The 16,915-nt window shown below is 51.1% G+C and overlaps 7 protein-coding genes across 7 annotated transcripts; all 7 read left to right on the top strand.

The window, feature by feature from the left end:
- Nucleotides 1–925: 925 nt before the first annotated feature.
- CTRU02_214028 (transposon I) lies at nt 926–1,051 on the top strand (the record flags this gene model as incomplete). Its single annotated transcript, XM_070206166.1, has 1 exon — nt 926–1,051. The coding sequence occupies one exon, from the start codon at nt 926–928 to the stop codon at nt 1,049–1,051; it is 126 nt and encodes a 41-aa protein (XP_070060198.1).
- Nucleotides 1,052–1,941: 890 nt separating this feature from the next.
- On the top strand, nt 1,942–2,283 carry CTRU02_214029 (uncharacterized protein; the record flags this gene model as incomplete). Its single annotated transcript, XM_036724585.1, has 1 exon — nt 1,942–2,283. The coding sequence occupies one exon, from the start codon at nt 1,942–1,944 to the stop codon at nt 2,281–2,283; it is 342 nt and encodes a 113-aa protein (XP_036583704.1).
- Nucleotides 2,284–4,048: 1,765 nt separating this feature from the next.
- On the top strand, nt 4,049–4,383 carry CTRU02_214030 (uncharacterized protein; the record flags this gene model as incomplete). The annotated part of the gene is made up of 2 exons (XM_036724586.1): nt 4,049–4,109; nt 4,178–4,383. The coding sequence occupies 2 exons, from the start codon at nt 4,049–4,051 to the stop codon at nt 4,381–4,383; spliced, it is 267 nt and encodes an 88-aa protein (XP_036583705.1).
- Nucleotides 4,384–5,103: 720 nt separating this feature from the next.
- CTRU02_214031 (C6 zinc finger protein) lies at nt 5,104–6,833 on the top strand (the record flags this gene model as incomplete). Its single annotated transcript, XM_036724587.1, has 2 exons — nt 5,104–5,207; nt 5,291–6,833. The coding sequence occupies 2 exons, from the start codon at nt 5,104–5,106 to the stop codon at nt 6,831–6,833; spliced, it is 1,647 nt and encodes a 548-aa protein (XP_036583706.1).
- A 2,063-nt stretch (nt 6,834–8,896) lies between these two features.
- CTRU02_214032 (copper iron-regulated glutamine amidotransferase) lies at nt 8,897–9,761 on the top strand (the record flags this gene model as incomplete). The annotated part of the gene is made up of 3 exons (XM_036724588.1): nt 8,897–9,286; nt 9,346–9,408; nt 9,471–9,761. The coding sequence occupies 3 exons, from the start codon at nt 8,897–8,899 to the stop codon at nt 9,759–9,761; spliced, it is 744 nt and encodes a 247-aa protein (XP_036583707.1).
- Nucleotides 9,762–11,459: 1,698 nt separating this feature from the next.
- CTRU02_214033 (C6 zinc finger domain protein) lies at nt 11,460–13,221 on the top strand (the record flags this gene model as incomplete). The annotated part of the gene is made up of 2 exons (XM_070206167.1): nt 11,460–11,581; nt 11,781–13,221. The coding sequence occupies 2 exons, from the start codon at nt 11,460–11,462 to the stop codon at nt 13,219–13,221; spliced, it is 1,563 nt and encodes a 520-aa protein (XP_070060199.1).
- Nucleotides 13,222–13,771: 550 nt separating this feature from the next.
- Nucleotides 13,772–15,231, top strand: CTRU02_214034 (Mitochondrial distribution and morphology protein 10; the record flags this gene model as incomplete). Its single annotated transcript, XM_036724589.2, has 2 exons — nt 13,772–13,868; nt 13,928–15,231. The coding sequence occupies 2 exons, from the start codon at nt 13,772–13,774 to the stop codon at nt 15,229–15,231; spliced, it is 1,401 nt and encodes a 466-aa protein (XP_036583708.2).
- Nucleotides 15,232–16,915: the final 1,684 nt, after the last annotated feature.

Consider the following 16,915-nt stretch of genomic DNA (forward strand, 5'->3'; position numbering starts at 1 on the left):
TATCTCGGTTCATTCGAGGTATTTGGAACTTAAAGAACCAAGTACTAGGGATCAAGTCATCAAATCAATCTTAGGAACCGGACGACACTCAGAACACCTCACACGTGATTCAAAATCCAGCTTCCGCACGGATCGGGGATCATGACATGGAAGTTGCGAGAAACCGACAAAATAGCCTGTTTGTACTCGAGATCTGCGGAGACGACACGGTAGCTCGAGAGGACGGAGGCGCATGTCGGTCGGCTTGGAGACGGGATTGCCGTTGCGGCCGGCGTAAGGTGCAAACTCGGACGACGCGACGGTATGGCCCGTCCCGGATACGGGGTGGCACCGTTTTGGCTTTACCTGGGGCCGAGACACTTATGTGGGAAGGTTGGCAATGACGAGGGAATGAGGAGGGCCCGTCACACTTTTGCTCTTAATTCCCAAAAGTCATTGATATCCTAACTCCTCCAGACATCATGGGTACAGAAGAGACCGACTTGATTGCCTATTGGCCAAAGCCTGAGCCAAAACTGCCTTCGCCGTGAATTCTACCCCTTACGATGTCCGTAAACCCTTTGTTTGATTCAGCGAGGTATTGCTCATCGAGAACGGCACAGGATGTGGGCTGGATGGCCGGCTCGGTTCGACAAGAGCGGCCGTGACGCGTCAAGATCTCATGGCCTCAACGTGAACCTTATCGCTTATTTCAACACGTTATAGTATATAGTTAACTAGTATACTGTAGGTGTGACTGTTACGAGATGCGAGCTCACATTGAATCTTGAAGGATTGAGTGGCTTCAGGTCTTGAGGAGACGCTCTCCGTCATTACTGTATTGACGTAGTGCTCTTACACGTCTGTGATTTCGGGCGTACGGCAGAGACAGTTGAGCACTTCCTCTTCCGATGCACAAAATGGAAAACGCTCAGGGGCGAGCCAGATGATCCAATGCGCAGAGACACAGAGAAGCAACATGTCCCTCTATCTAGGAGGCAAGAGCCTATCAAACGACGATAAATGGGCGCCAAACATGCAGGCGGTTCGAGCGAAAGCAGAGTTTCTTTAGTTCCTGTTACTTTCTTCTGGAGGAGGATTGGACCTCTAGCACCTGACTCGAAGGTGGCTCGTTCAGAAGTGGTTAAATATTAACCATGCCATCGATCACTAATCACGCGGATGATCTCTGAGATCTTATCACAAGAGAATCAAACTATATTTAATAAACTTTCAATCACATACTAGGATGTTTATTTTGTTCAAGGCTTCCCGTGACACTCCCGTATTTACCTTGCACAGTGTCCCCGGAGTCAGTTGCTTACTCCCGTGATCCCTTCGTGCGAGATAGACATGCTCGCTTGTAGGACAACCTATACAAGAACATTCTCCCTAGTTTTCCCTTACGATTCTGCTGAATCTACCTTGAGCCCTTTTGTCAGAAGTTGAAAAGAGTTGATTGAGTTAGGGTACTCTCGCTAGCTACAGGAACATAGTTGTTCAATGACCAAGGAATACGTACACGTATGCAGCAGTAAGAATTCATATCCACTGACCTACTAATGTTCAACAACTCATGAAAGATAGGCTCCAGTGGGACAAATGTTCGGACGGAGGAGTTTAGGGGTAATTTAACCCGGCTGCCTATTAGATAAGGCGTGATTAAATGAGTGATCGCCCAGCTTAAAGCCGTGTATTCTCTGGGCAAACCATGGTTCAGAAAAAAATGCGCGTCAATCACAAACGCCGCACGTTGTCGGCCACTCCGCTAGGAAATTAGAGGCTTTGACGATCAGCGATCAGCGCTGGGTCGCGGCAGTCAATGAAAAGATCATGTCTAGTTATTGGTCAGAATAAACAATGTAAAGAAATCAGAATTCATCAATAAAGCATGGTATCCACCCGAGCGACTTTTGGTTTCAGCCCTCTAAATCTTTCCATTCGCTAGTAGGACCGTTCACAATGAGATACACAACTCTATTCCCATCCGTTTTGGCGCTTTCGTCATCAATTTCAGCTTGGTCACTGACCTTTTACGACAGTGACGCTTGCGCTGGTGGCAGGACGTTCCATTATGGCGGGACGCCGGTTGGGCGAAATCACATCGGCAAGTGCTTTACTATGCCAAGTATTGATGCATCCTTTTCTACATACGATGCAAAGAGCGTGCAAATCAATAACGGGGGTTGTTCATTCAACATCTTCACCGATCTCACTAGCTCCAGTTCACTTGGCGCATGCACCTCCTCAGGCAAAGGCCAAAACTATTTCCCGGTCCGTACCGAAGGAATCTGTGTTCAGTAAGTTAATGGAGTTGGAAATAGAAACAATGCTAATTTCGATCAAGGCTACCTAAAGACAAAATAGGGAAATGGCAAGCATGGTCTGTCGCCTGTTAGTTGCGAATAATAGGAGTTAGACGAAGAAGTCGGGAAATGGCGAGCAGTGACAGTTTTGTCAAGTGAAATCAAGGCCACGACAAAGGGTTAACATTGTTGGACGACGCAGTGTAACCAGGCTTGCATAATTCTTGAAGACAATCAGCTTGGCGCGAGAAAATTCAAGAGGGGATGTGTGATTATCAAATAGTGCCCATTATGCATGCCCCTGACAAACGTACTGGGTTCCTCGGTGAACAACCTAAAGTGTATAGAGCATCTGGAGGGTACCTTATTCAAGATTAGTCTTTATCCCTTGATCATCCAAGCACGAAGGCTGATGACTCGCTGTTTGCTATGTACCGTGTAATAGAAACTAAACTGGGAACAAGAAACTTTAACACAGATTTCTTTTCTCATGATATGGCTCGTTAAGCATAACTAGAAAATAAAGGCGCTCTGCAGGCACCTGGCGGCTGCAAGACAGGCTATGTGCAGAACTTACAGGAGCATGTAGGGTCTTCAGGAATAGCAGAAGGTATAGCATCTATGCTCTAAGCACAACTGCCCTCGTCGGAAATCTTGATGGTATGGCTGTTGAAATTCATATCGTATCATCGAGGCTGGCAAAGCTTTTAAGGTCAAGCTTTGGCACGCAGCTGGCGAACCAGGCCCCTCAGATGACACCTTAAAAACGGCATGAGCTACATATTTGCCAAATACAAGACGAACAAGGGGTTCATAAAATCTCAACAAGCAGAATAAACGAGAGCACAGTAGCCAATACTGGATGACCGCTGCCAGAGTTCAAACGAGGTGACACCGTTTCAGATCACAGGAGGCACCGTGGATGCTGAAACAAGTTGACACGAGCTAGCGGCCATTAAGTCTGCATATCTGCTCACCAATAATCGGAGTAAAGCGATTAAATCACTGAGTCAGTAGATCATCGTCTACAGATTCTTGAAACGTTTTACAGAGGTCGTAGTCTCGACTAGCCACCAGTGCAATGCGAGAGAATAACCGCATAATCTATCAAGTTGCACGGATCAACTACTACCCCTTTCTGCTACTTCAGGCGCAACAGGGATGGCGCCTAGCGCATTATCTCAGTGCATTCACCGTTCAATGTTAACTGATAAAAGACATTATCAGTGGCTACTGAGAGCTGAAGCTGGACTGGCTGCAGACCAAGGCGTGCAATGTTTTAGAGACGAACACATAGAAGGTGGTCTGACATGAGACCTAAAGACGAAAATCTTCTAGATATTCGGACAAGAATCGGAATAGGCCGAAACCGAAACCGACCGCGGTCATCCTCAGACTCCAATAACAGCGTATGTTATTGAGAGTCCGCTGATACCCACTGTAACGATGTCAAGCGTCTCGAGCTCGTTTGAAGCCCCTCGACTAGAACGTCTGGATTACTCTATATCAACGTTAAAATAAAGCTTATCAAAACAACAATTATAGGGTAGCAATAGGGAGGCGATGGATAAAGGCTTGAATATAAAAGCTTCCAGTGCCATCACCATAAAGTCTACCTCGTCAGTCAACCTCATTTGTACTTCTGTAAAGACGTTATAAATCCTTACCCATAAACTAAAACTCCAAGTGCCTGGCGCATACCCTCCTACACCAACCTACCTTACGTTAATTACTTCTTCAACTTATCACTTAACCGAGTCAACATGCAGATCACCGCCGCATTTGTCGCTTTTGCCGCCTTCTGCGTAGGCCAGACTGCCGCAGGTACGTACCAACACCTCTCCTCTGTCAAACGAGAAAGGAAATCCAGCTAACGAGCCGCGACGACACAGCAACGATGCCTCGCAACTTTATCGATGGAAAGGGCAGCGCGCTCTTTGGAAACGCCGGCAAGGCGTGCAGCGTAGGCAGTCAAGATGGCGAATGCGACCGGTTCGGCCGCTGTGTGCAGCAGATCCCGCCCAACGAGCAGTCCATCCTCAACCAGGGCAAAAACGTCGCTGCTTGCACCGCTGGCGGGCAAACGGGAACTCTTTAAGTGTCTTTCCTTGCCTTGAAGTTGCCGAAGCAAGTCTAGAATGGAAGGTCGAATAAACCCGAGAATTCTAAAAATGAAAAGTCTCGCCGTGCACCCCCTGTGTTGGACCAAAAGTTCCAGCGTCTGTGAAGTGTGCGATGCGAAGTGTCTAATTGGATGCTAGACTTGACTTCTCCACGCACGTGTGAGATGATTCCTGAAGGATTACCTATCTGATCGTTGCCTTGTCTGTTCAATGTACAATTGCTCGTGGCCACTTTTCAATCCTAGCAAGAATGGCGAGAGTCCATTGGCAGAAGTGCGACGCCTGTAAACAACATCACCACAACAGGAACATTTCCACGCACAGAGGGTGGCATTATAGGGCTCCGCAAGCCTTCAACAGCCCTATAAAGCCCTGGTTCAGGGTGTTTCAACGCTCCGGCCGATGGAACTGGAAGGGCTGCTAGTGCTTACGCCAAGGACGGGTCCTTCAGCAAGAGAGCCAACAGGAACGCGACATTCAGATGGATGCTACAGACAATAGTGCTTTGCATGCTCTCGGCCAATTGAGTTCGGGACGTTGTCAAGCTCCGTCGTAGGCTTCATTATAGCGAATTGAAATATAACCTGATTCCCCCTGGTGGCAACACACCGCCACGATAACTTCACCACATCCACGGCGGTTCACTTCAGCTAGAAAACGACTTCGGAATCTTGAGAAGCCTCGCGTCGTAAAGAATGGAACCTCCCGCCGCCTCAATCATCACATTTCCCACCGACAAGAGAGCGCAATTCACAAGAGCCAGCAAACCCAAAACTAGGACGGGATGCATCACCTGCAGGTGGGGGCCAAGAGAGTCTTGAACAGATAGAAAACACGACATATGTCCTAACGCTCAGTCGCTGATTGCTCCCCCGTATCTAGGCGTCGGCACAAGAAGTGCGATGAGGCAAAACCAGCCTGCTTGACATGTCTGAAATACAAAGGCTTTTGTGAGGGATATAAGAGCACGGCTGTCAAACCATCATCGCAGCAGCGGCAGCAGCAGCAGCAGCGTGTGCTTCAACCTAAGCCCGCAACAGAGCCAAAAGGCAATGACATGCTAGTCGAGCCGAACTACGTGTCCCTCATTTTTTCCAGCCAGTTGGAGAAGGAAAGCTTCGATTATTGGATGGCCTTTTCAAAAACCACGACGCTGTTCCACTCTGAGCTGATCACGAATCTCATCCCTCAAATATCATGGAATGACCCGGCAATAAGGCATGCGGCGTTGGCCGTCGGCGCCGCTGCCCTAGGCAGTACGACCCGCGAGCAACGCCTCCTTGGCAAAGGAAAGTTCTATGCAGACTCCCTACAGCACTATGGCAAGTCGCTCAACCTCTTATACTCGACGCCGCTATCCCAAGAGCGGTCCCTTCTCGCTTGCCTGCTGTTCATCGCTTTCGAGACTCTACAAGGGAACCGATCGGCTGGTCTCAGCCACATGAACCACGGTTCCCGGATACTAGACCAGTACTACCCCAAGCACGGCGCCCCTAGCATGTTGCTGGAAGAGGTCATGTCCAGCTTCCAGCATTTCGGGCTGCAAGCTTGGAGCCACAGCGTGGCGCACCCTCGAGAGACGAAATCTCGAGTACCCTGGTGCTGCAGGGGGCGGAAGGCGAAGTATGCCGTCGATGAGATGCCCGCTTCCTTTAAGAATCTAGACGTCGCTCGTCGCTGGTGGGATATCACGAGACACTACGTCAAGTACCACGCGCCGCTCAAGACGAGCTTCGAAGTCGCCAAGGTGACCTCCCAGCCGATCGACTTTGCACAACTTGCCGACTACGGGTCTCCAAAGTCCCAGCGGCGCATCCGTAGTTTTATGCGTTACCTCGACGCCTGGCACGTCGGTTTTGCGCCCCTGGCGGTGAAATCAGAACGTCAAAAGCACAAGAACCCCCAGGACTTCAATCGTGCGCTTGCCCTGCGGATAGACTACCTCAACGTCTGGAGCGGTGTCCGAAGCGGAGGTTGGACGGACGTGGAGGACATTGGCCGCATGGAGCCGGCGTTCCGCGACATTGTCAAACTCAGCAGGCAATACCTCGAACTCCAGGGACAGCCGTCGGACGGCCAAGAGAGATTCACGTTGGAGGACAGTCCGACGTGGGCTCTTTCGATGTCGTTCGTCATGTGTAATGCCCCCGACCTGAGGGACGAGGTCATCTCGCTCTTCGAGCAGTACCCCAGGCGCGATGGCCTCTGGGATACCCGGGTTTTCGTGGCGCTCTTGCAATGGATGGCCAAAATGACGGCTGGCAATTTTTACCCCGAGGGCGAGCGGCACATCCTCGGCAGCAAGGTCGTGATTTACGATCACTCATCTTTTGTGATTGAGTTGACGCGGTGGGATCCCGTGAGCTCGACTGCAAAGACTTGGAACGTTAATTTCGATATATCCACGGACTCGACGGAGGAGTAGACAGCGTCGAATGTATTCATCACAATGCAACAATCTTGGTTTACTGTAGAATAACCTCACCCTTATAATGTACACGAAGAATAGCATTCAAAAATGGAAAAAACACAACAAATACGAAAAGAATGATTTCAAGACCAAAAAGACAAAAATCAACTGTCCCTGGCAAGGCTCGAACTTGCGACCTTTGGATGTCCCTATCTCAAGACAGAGTCATAGATGTGTACTATGAGACCAACGCTCTTCCAACTGAGCCACAGAGACGATTTGATTGGTTGCTACGGATCAGAAGCCGTACAAGTTCAATAGAGCGCGACATCCCCATCTTTTCCGTAAGATGAGAAGCCAATGACGGGTGCTTCTATTAACGGCGAAGTGGGTCAAAAGGACCGATAGAACGGGTCCCCTAATTACAAGAGTTTTGGTGTAAAGGCCCCCCCCCTTTACGCTGAGGAACCTTGGAAGACTCTGGACACTCAAGGTTGCACGTGCATGGGTTTCGACCCAGTTGACGAGTTGTTGTGTTGTCATTTCTCAAAAAAAGACAATGCAACTCAGAGCTGCATGGTCCAGGGAGACTATTGAGAGTGAAAAAAAAAAAAAAAAAAAAAAACACCACATGCGGCGTTTCGTCACATTCAGTTGGAGGAGTGGTTGGGCGCTGGGGCGAGAGCGAAGTTGGAGATCATCGGAAACATACGGAAGAGTCATAAATTAAAGGGACAACGTGAGAAGAAGAAAGAAAAAATTTCTCATGGCAGTCGTAATCCGTTTTCCGGTGTTGTGGACGGGTTTGAAGCATCAGGTGGCCTTGTTCGGCGGCTTTTTCGCTGTTTGAGCTGGAAGCTGTTAGGTAAAATGGGGGTAACAGAATAACCAGCGAGCCGCTCGGTGCCCCCTCGCCCACACAGTGCTGGAGGGGCTAACGGCATGTTTTTAAGTCGAAGGGTGGGAAAAAAAACGCTCAGATGGGGGAGATCCATCATCCAGCCGTTAAATTACGAATGCGAGAGAAAGAAAATTCTGACATTCCTCGTGATCCAAGGACACAATGGCAACATCCAGAGACCACTTACACGCACGTGTTGGAGTTGACTCCATGGTGTCTTGGAGGTGCCTTCGAGGCCCCCGGGGGGTTCTAGGCACGCCCTTCCTATTTAGGAAATAAGACCCTACTACAGTAGTACACGTGTAAAAAGGAGGGGGGGTGCTTCAGGCTTTTGTTTGGCTGATGGGTGCTGTACTCTCAGCTAAAGCGGCTGATTTTAGGGACTTTATCGGCCGAGTCTTATCGGAGCACGGGCCGTGATTCGTCCTTCTTAGGGCCCGTCTATCTCTATAAAATCCGGGGAAGCAAGTCCACTACTAATAGAGACTCGCAACTCCGTAGTGAAAAGATAAGATAACGATCTCTCACCTTCCGCTTTGCCCTCTCGCAGGACCTTGTTCTCATGCAGGGCGTGGTTGACGGACTTGGTGCCCAACCTAGAAGGGGAAGCCAAGATTCAGGGCAGACAGAGAAAAAGAGACGGTCAGCATGACCATGCATTCACGTGGAAGGGTCGGGGACGGCAGCACTAGAGGGTCCTCCTCCCTCCCCCCCGCCCCTCCGAAATCGCCCAGGGCATTTATACGGAGAATGCGGGCTGGGGGACAACTTTCCGCAACACTTTGAATTTCATTAGTAATATTTCCATGGGGTACGATGTCCCGGGGGCCCTCATGACTAGCTACAACATGAGTGACCGATGCACGGAGATAATATGGACGCCCCGATGTTAGCCGGAATGGTGGTTCCGGGCTTTGCGGAGACGTTCTTAGCTTATCTGGCACCCCCGAGACCCCCGTCACCCCGAGGGGCATAAGAGACGACTCTCTCGCATGATTTTCATCTCGACTGCTTTGCTCGTCTTTCTTCATCTTTCCAACCAGTCTCGACTTTACTGTCCTTTACCATACAAACACAACTCCAGATACACTCAGCCACACGCTCTCTCTCTCTCTCTCTCTCTCTCTCTCACACACACACACACACACACACCCCAACTTATACCACACACTTCACAATGGGTTCCATGCCGACTCCGTTGCGGGTGGCCGTCGTCAAGGCCTACGAGATTGAGGAGCCTAAGCACAGGGGAATGGTCCAGTCGTTCCGTGAAAACATCCAGCGCTACGTCCCTGATGCTATTATCGACGCCTACCGTCCCATGTTTGAGATCGGACACCTTCCCGACCCTTCAAAGTACGACCTTATTATCATCACCGGTGGACTGAGCAACCTGTGCCAGGCACCTTCATGCTTTGAGCCTTGGGTCAACGTCGTCCTCGAGTGGATTAGACAGGTTGTGGCTACGCAACACGTTACAAGAACTAAGCTTATGGGCGTCTGCTGGGGCCATCAAGCAATTGCCACGGCTCTGTCTGGATCTATTGGAAGCTTTGAGTTCCCTAGGGTAAGTTGTTTAATCCTCGCTCTATCAAAGTCTCGCGTAGGCTAACCATGTTTGCACAGGTGGGAGTAGAGGAATTGTCTCTCAACAAGGACGGACAGCAACTTTTCGGAAAGGACAAGATTGTAAGGCCCCTCCACATTGAAAAAGAAGATGGAAACCCCGATCTAACACCACTTTTTTGTAGAAAATTACAAAGTTCCACAAGCGCTTCGTCAAGGACGTACCGCAGGGCTTCAGGGCACTGGCCCCCGACAACGAGATCCTGTTCGCCGACTCCGGCCTTGTTCTCTCCATGCAGGGCCACCCCGAAATCCACGGCGAGCTCGCGAGACAACTCTTTGATCACGATGTCGAGTACTACAGCCAGACCTTGCCGACGGAAGAGGCTCTCCAGCGCTACTTCTCGGAGATGTCGGACAGCAAGGAGGACGGCGAGTTGATTTTCAAGAAGGTCACGGCCTGGGCTGCTTCATGAGGGCCAAATAAAAGTAAATTAAATTCGATTCTAGTCTATAATTATTAAATACCATTTAGTCATATATTTTCTGATGAGGTCGTTTTGGTCGTGATTGTCAAATAACTGCGAGAATCGACCAGTTGAGTAGTTTGACATTTTTGCTGTTTAAAAGTGAATTATTCAGGACCACACAAAAGCACCCTTGACTGAACCCTACCCCACGAAGGGCTACAGCCATCATTGCACCTGGTTTTCCACGTTCAATATGCCCAGTAGTGCCTGGATTTGATGGAGTTGGACCAAGTTTGCTAGGGTTGGTGACCTGTGCGATGTTAGCAAATTCAACTCTCTCTTACCTGCCAGATTCCTTCCTCTCATCGACTGCCACAAGAGGCCATTATTACCAAGTCTAGAAATCTCCATTTAATAGTCACTTTTACTCCGCATTACATCTGATACGTAGACAATATGTCGTTTCCCTCATACTCCGTACGAATTTAATACTTCAACTTGGCGTTATGTACCGATAGGGATCGCAAGTACCTCAAACATGAGCTAATTGTTAGGGAAATAAATGTACACTAAATTGAGATACATTAGTTAACAAGACTAGTAGACACAAGCGTCCCGATTCGCTTTACTACTCCGTCGGCAAAACGCGTCTTGAGGCTGTCGACGGGATAGAGACTGAGCCAACTTTCTTTATTTTGAAATTGTCCTCTTCAAAATGAACAATCCTCATTCTTAGCGTCCTATTCGTCCTCTTTTTTTTCCCCAATTTCTTCCTTTTTTTTTCTTTTTTTCTTTGGTGGGTTGGGATTGTGAGCAATGCTGCAGAAGTTATTTGACCAACTAACTGTCTGCACTCTCAGGCCGAGTGCGAATGTTCTTGCCAACCCCTTCAAAGCACCACTCAATTCTGTAAAAACCTCTTAACGTACCTTATTCCTTATATCTTTAATCCAAAGTATAACAATTCAAGTAGCCGCTGTTTAGCACCGGCTAGAACTGCCAGATTGTAGTCGGATTCCCAGCCAGGCGGAACTATTGCATGTGGAAATATACTCCCCACATACTATCCAACGCACCAAGACCTGCATATTGAAAACATTTATGTGTCCGGTCCGGCGGATACACCACAAGGGTATTACGGATACACCCAGCTTCAGCTTGGCGAGCAGTACCAATCAGGACACCATGATACTGAGATCCCCTTGGTAAAAAAACCCTCATCCAGTTACCTCTGCATTAGATACACCACATACTATAAAAAAGCTTATCTTCCGTGTCCTAAAACAACGGACCAGCACCACAAAATCCCGAGAAAAAATACCAACGGCCGCTCCACATCAAAAATGAAACCAATAGTAGCAATGCTCAACTGAAAGTGGACCAACATAAAATCACGGAAAAACACTCACGATTGGCTCCCATTCGGTGTGGAGAAGCTATCTTGGCCCCTCCCCCTTGCTTAGGGGGGGAAACCATCCCATTATCCAGGTTCTCGTCCCCGTCATTCTTCTCTCTCTCCCCCTTACATTTTTAAGAGCATATCGCTCTACAGTCTTGTCTTCTTCCGCGTACAATTTGTGGGACCTCTGTCACATTTTCAGGTCGCCCGCCCCCCCATTCTTTCGTTTTCTTTTGACAGAATTTATTCCATGTGTGGGTTCATGTTTCACTGCACGGCCCTCCCCCGCGCGAGCACCGGCTACCATGGCCAACAGTCCAGCGACTAGTCCCGACCACGAAGAACGTGACGTCCAACTACTCAGCAACGGCGCCGTGCGGAAGAGGAAAGGCACCACCCGCTCTAGAGAGGGTTGCCTGGTCTGTCGGTAAGCCGAATCCCAAAAGAAGAATTAAATAAAAGACCGGAAGGGGCGCGGTTCTTTTCTCGGGCACTGCGGGTTCATTGGACGCGGGGCGGCCGTGGAACCGTCCTCTCACTCTCAAATTTTTGCTCTCTCTCTCTCTCTCTCTCTCTCTCTCTCAAAGGATGGAAAAGCTAACTTGCAGTCTTTTGTGAATAAAAAGAAAGAGACGTGTCAAGTGCGATGAGACTCATCCATGCTGCAAGAGATGCCTCGTGACGCGGCGTCCGTGTGTGTGGCCGGATCCTTCCCGCCGCGGTAATAGGGCGGTAGTGCTTGCGCCGGCCGAACCGCTGCGGCCGGCTTTGAATGATGCCGCCGCGCGACCGAACACGGCCGGCGCCCGCGCGTTGAGTTATTTCCAGTACAAATCCGCGCAGGAGTTTGCGGGTTACTTTGACGGCCAGTTCTGGGGCGTCACCGTCCTCCAGATGGGCCACAGGGAGCCGTGCGTCAACCAGCTCCTCGTCGCTCTCGGCGCCCTCCACGAGGGGTTCCGTAACGAACCCGTCTTGAGACCGGACCCGGACGCCGTCATGCTCCGTCATCGCGCCAATGAGGAGTACACCAAGGCCATCCGGCTGTTCATCCAGCACATCGAGGAGCGGGAGTGGACCAGCCTCGACGTCACCCTCACCTGCGCCGCCCTCTGCATCGCGTTCGAATGGCTGCGGGGCACCGCGCACGACGCCAATCACCATCTCAAAGAGAGCCTCAACACGATGGCCCAATGGCTGAACGGCGACGCGCCGGACTCCAACAGCACCAAGATCAAATCGCCCCAGGGCGAGTTCATCCGGACGCAGCTCAAGCCCATCTTCGTCACCATGGCCCTGCACACGCGAACGCTGAACGAGCCTCCCAAAATCCCGCTCCCGGTCATCGAATCGGAGCACATCGACCTGGAGCGCTTCTCCAACGTCCACCAGGCCCGCGACTCTCTCGTCTTCCTCCTGGCCAAGAGCTTCCCGGAGGCCGTGTCCCATTACACCGTCGACCCGGACACCGCGTCGCCGGGCGACATCTACCTGCAGCTCGAGAAGTGGGGTCACTGTCTCGACAAGTTCATCGCCGAGCACGAGGGCATGGATCGCGACCCACGCGTGGCCATCCTCAGGCTGTGGCATATCGGCGCCAAGCTGCTCTACTACGGCGAGAACGGCGACAGCGAGCTGTTCTACGACAAGTTCAGCTCGGACTTTGAGAGCCAAGTCGACCTGGCCGAGTGGCTTGTCTCCGAGTCCATGATACCCCGGTGCCGCTTCTCCATCGACATGGGCGCCTTGCCCACTTTATATTACACCGCTGTCAAGTGCCGCCACCCCGGGACGCGACGGCGGGCGATCGATCTCATGAAAGCGTGGCCTAGGCGCGAGGCCGTATACGATAGTCTCGCGTGCGCGGCTCTCGCGGCGGAGATTGTCAAGATTGAGGAAGGGGACGATTTTGTGACGTGCGAGACTGACGTCCCGAAGAGTTCTCGCATCAGCGGGAAGATCAGATCCGAGTTTGAGGTGTCTGATATCGGCGAGAGGGTGAACAAGCTGTGGATTAAGCGGGAGGGTGAGAAGGAGTGGACCGATTATAGAGAGGTACGGTGGTGAGTGCGTCTGTAATAGCTGTAAAATTAGATTTTAGATCTTTTAGAGTGTTCTTTTCTTCCGCCGGGAAGATTTTTCAAGTTAATCATAAAGAAGCATCAATATTCTCACAATATCTGAGTCGGTGTCCTAAATTATATTTGTTTTTTAAGATGAGAATTAAATGCGCGTTAAAAATGCTGGACCTTTAACAACTTTTGAAAAGTCATCGAAAAACATCTAAATCATAAACATATACCTCCAAGATACACATGAACAATTTTCGGTTCATAATATTACGTATTGCTCGCATACTGCCCGTATCATCTCAAATTTAGTCCATCCAGAGTCGTCAATCAAAGTCCTCAGTAAATCTGCTTACATAATACAAAATACCGTCATACTGCTCCACCCGCAGCCGCGAGACATTTGGCAAAGTCAAACCAATCGAGCCTCTCCCGCCAACGACTACGCACAACCGATCGATGTACGCCTAGTCTTTCAGCAAATGTCCACCCAGCAATAGTAACCAAGAGCACGTTGCTCAGCGAAGCAACCCGGACGTCCGCCCACCATGCGCGAGTTCATGAGCTACGTCCAAGGCGCATTCTACGAGGCCACCGGCTGGAACCGCGACAACTCGTACTCGTCGCTCAACGCGACCGCCGATGGTGCGTCCCTAGCTTAACCATTCTCTACAACTCCAACGAGACTAACTGGTCCTCTGCAGCGCTCCTCAACTTCCCGACGCCCCAGGGCCTTCGCCTGACCCTCTCGTCCCTCGCGACCCCCCACTTCGCGACCTCGTACCAGCTCGGCTCCGTAGGCGTCGTCGACGGCTCCATCTCCTACCTCTACTCCTCCGTCCCCCTCCGCGCGAACCTCACCCCAAAGTCCGAGGCCATCCCGCTACCGGCGCTCCTGCGCTCATACCGCCCACTCGGCGACCTGCCGCGCCGTGCCGATAGCACGCCTTACCCGCTCCTTAGCCCGCGAGCCGCCTCGCTGCTCTACGGCCGCCTTTACCTCCCCGAATCCCTCCTCGAAGGTCTCATCGTCAAGCGCATATCCCCGGCGCTCCAGCTCCAGCTCAGCGCCGTGTCTGGCAAATTCTTACGCAATGGCGGCACGCTTCTGGGTCTGGCCCAGTACGACGTGGGGAGATACGCAGTGGAAGGACTCGCCTCTTCAGACGGCGGCCTACTGGGTTTCAGGGGAGTGTACAATTTTGGCGGAGACGCAGCGGACATACCGCCGCCGCCGCCGCGGGCCGTCGTCGGGCGCGTGAACGGAAAGCCAAACGGCCAAGGCGAGGACGTCAGGGAGCGCATCTACGGCCGCTTCAGCGCCGGCGGCGAGATATACTACGGCACCCTGAACAAGTCGGGCGGCGTCAGCTTCGGGGCGCGGTTTGCAACGTTGCCGGAACACCGCGGCACGCCCTTGACTGCGACGCTGACGCTGAACCCGCTCATGGGCAACATCAGCACCAGTTACGCCGTCGTCGCCGGCCCGCACTGTAGCCTTGCGACGCGGATGGACTTCAACGTGTACAGCTACGAGAGTGACTGGTCGGTGGGGATGGAGCTGTGGCGCAAGAACATTCTCAGGAACAACCTCGATCAGGCGCTGTCGGCTGAGAGTTTTGTCAAGAAGGAACGGAGCTTCCAGGAGAAGCTCGAGTGGAGACGGGATGAGCCCGAGCCCGAGCCTCAGCCTGTTGTCGAAGGAAAGCAGAAGGATAAGCCGAGGGAACGCAGCTTTCAGGCCAAGATGGAGTGGAGATTGGACGATCCCGCGGCGGCGGCGGCGGACGTGGTGGACGAAGGTGGGACGAAGCCGGAAACGGGTGCCGTGGTGGACGACGAATACGGCAGCGTCATCAAGGCTCGCCTGGACCAGAACATGAAGATTGGCGTGCTGTGGGAGGGGCGAGTCAAGTCGCTACTGTTCAGCCTCGGTAGCGCCATCGACTTGCGCAAGCCCGACTCGCCGTTTAGGACCCTGGGCGTGGAAATCCAGTTTTCTTCATGAGGGGGACCTTTCTCCGTCATGCATGTTGGTTTTTTGATTGCTACGCAGATGAGCGTTTTGTCTTACCCGATACGACATGAGCTCCGAAACTCTGGCTCAACGTGATGGGGGTATTACGGTACCAGCTGCACGTTGACTAGTTGGGACCCCCCGGCGTCGTGGGGTTCCGGAAATCTGCGAGCGCAAATGGATGCTGCTTGCCGCTGCGGCAGCCTGCATGAAGTGGAATTGAAAGGATACGACCTCGCTCACGCCGTGGCCCCCTTTTAGAGGATAATTACGCCGAGAACAAGGTGGGCAAAAGTTCCCTGGATAACTACCGGTTAAGTGTAGACGCCCGAAATATCGAGACCATCTCGCGATGTTCCTGGGCGTCGAGGGGGGCCCGCATCGGGTGTGCTAGTAGACGGCCGGCTTGGCTAAAGCTTGATCCTTTGATGGATGCGTCGGCCAAGCTTCCTTGGCGATGGGGGTTACGGGGGGATTCGAGACGTCAACCCGCCCCCCATGATGAAGGACTGGGACGTCCGGGGATCTCAAAATATTACAGAATAAGTTGTTGTAAAGCTGAGATTCGGCCTGTAATAACATGTAACACGTGGCAGTCAAAATGCCCATATCAGTTGATAGCAAGTAAATAACTCATTGTAAGACTAGTAAATAGAAGCTATTCAAAGTACCTAGTATATTGTAAGAACAGTTGGAAAAAAAGACCGGTGCAATGATAGTGTGGCGCTACGTTAACTATATCGTCAACCAACCAATGTAGTGCCATCAAGGCAGTCAGTCACCTCGAGAGACACCAGTCAGTCATTCAGCTGGTCAGTCATGGGTCGTGTAAGCAGTCGTGGTAGTATTGGGAGGGAGGTCAGAAGTTGGCCAACTCATGGCGCAAGAATTATGAGAATGAGGACCTTGATGGTTAAGCTAGTGCGGAGAACCTTGATGGCCAGCTTCGCAGCCAATAAGAGCCGTCATATTCTGGGGTTAAAAAAATAAAAATAAGAGGGATAAAAACTGATGGCGGGACTAGCGCGTCTGAGCAGGGATGGAGCCAGTCTCAGGCTCTCTCAGCTTACCGTTCTTGCGGATACTATGTATACTACATGGAAATTCTATCTTTTTTTGTACCATGTGAACCATTATATGTACCATCATGTGTATGTGGGAGATGGTCATGTCACAGGGAATGTGAATGCGCTCATAGAAGGGGAAGAAACTAGGGGGAAAATACTAAAATGAGGAGTCTTTATTGGTATCATAAAATGAATTGGTTCTTAAACAGGTTACAAAGCCGTCATTTACATTTTGTGTGGGAATCAATACCAAATGTTTGCAGTACGGACATGGGATGGAGTATGAGTATGGAGACATGAAGAGATACATACAGAAACTGCGCTGCCTTCATCCAGGTTGGTGTCATTAATACGAAAGGTGCAGGGGAAAGTGGTTCGTAGTCGCAGCTTCTTGATAAGGAAAGCGTGTGAGGTAAGAACAAGGTGCTAAAGTGGACCATAAACGTCGAGGTGGCCATCCGGGTTCTCATTTTGGTTTTTTTGAGCATCCGCCTGTGCCTGCCTCTGCCAGCCCATGCCTATGCCCATGCCTATGCCCATGCCTATGCCCATGCATATGCTGCCGCCATAGCATCAGCATCCGCTTTGCGCTTGGGTCAAACCAAATT

This window comes from Colletotrichum truncatum (genome assembly GCF_014235925.2).
Source record: "Colletotrichum truncatum strain CMES1059 chromosome Unknown Contig_0010, whole genome shotgun sequence".
Taxonomy (NCBI): Eukaryota; Fungi; Ascomycota; class Sordariomycetes; order Glomerellales; family Glomerellaceae; genus Colletotrichum; species Colletotrichum truncatum.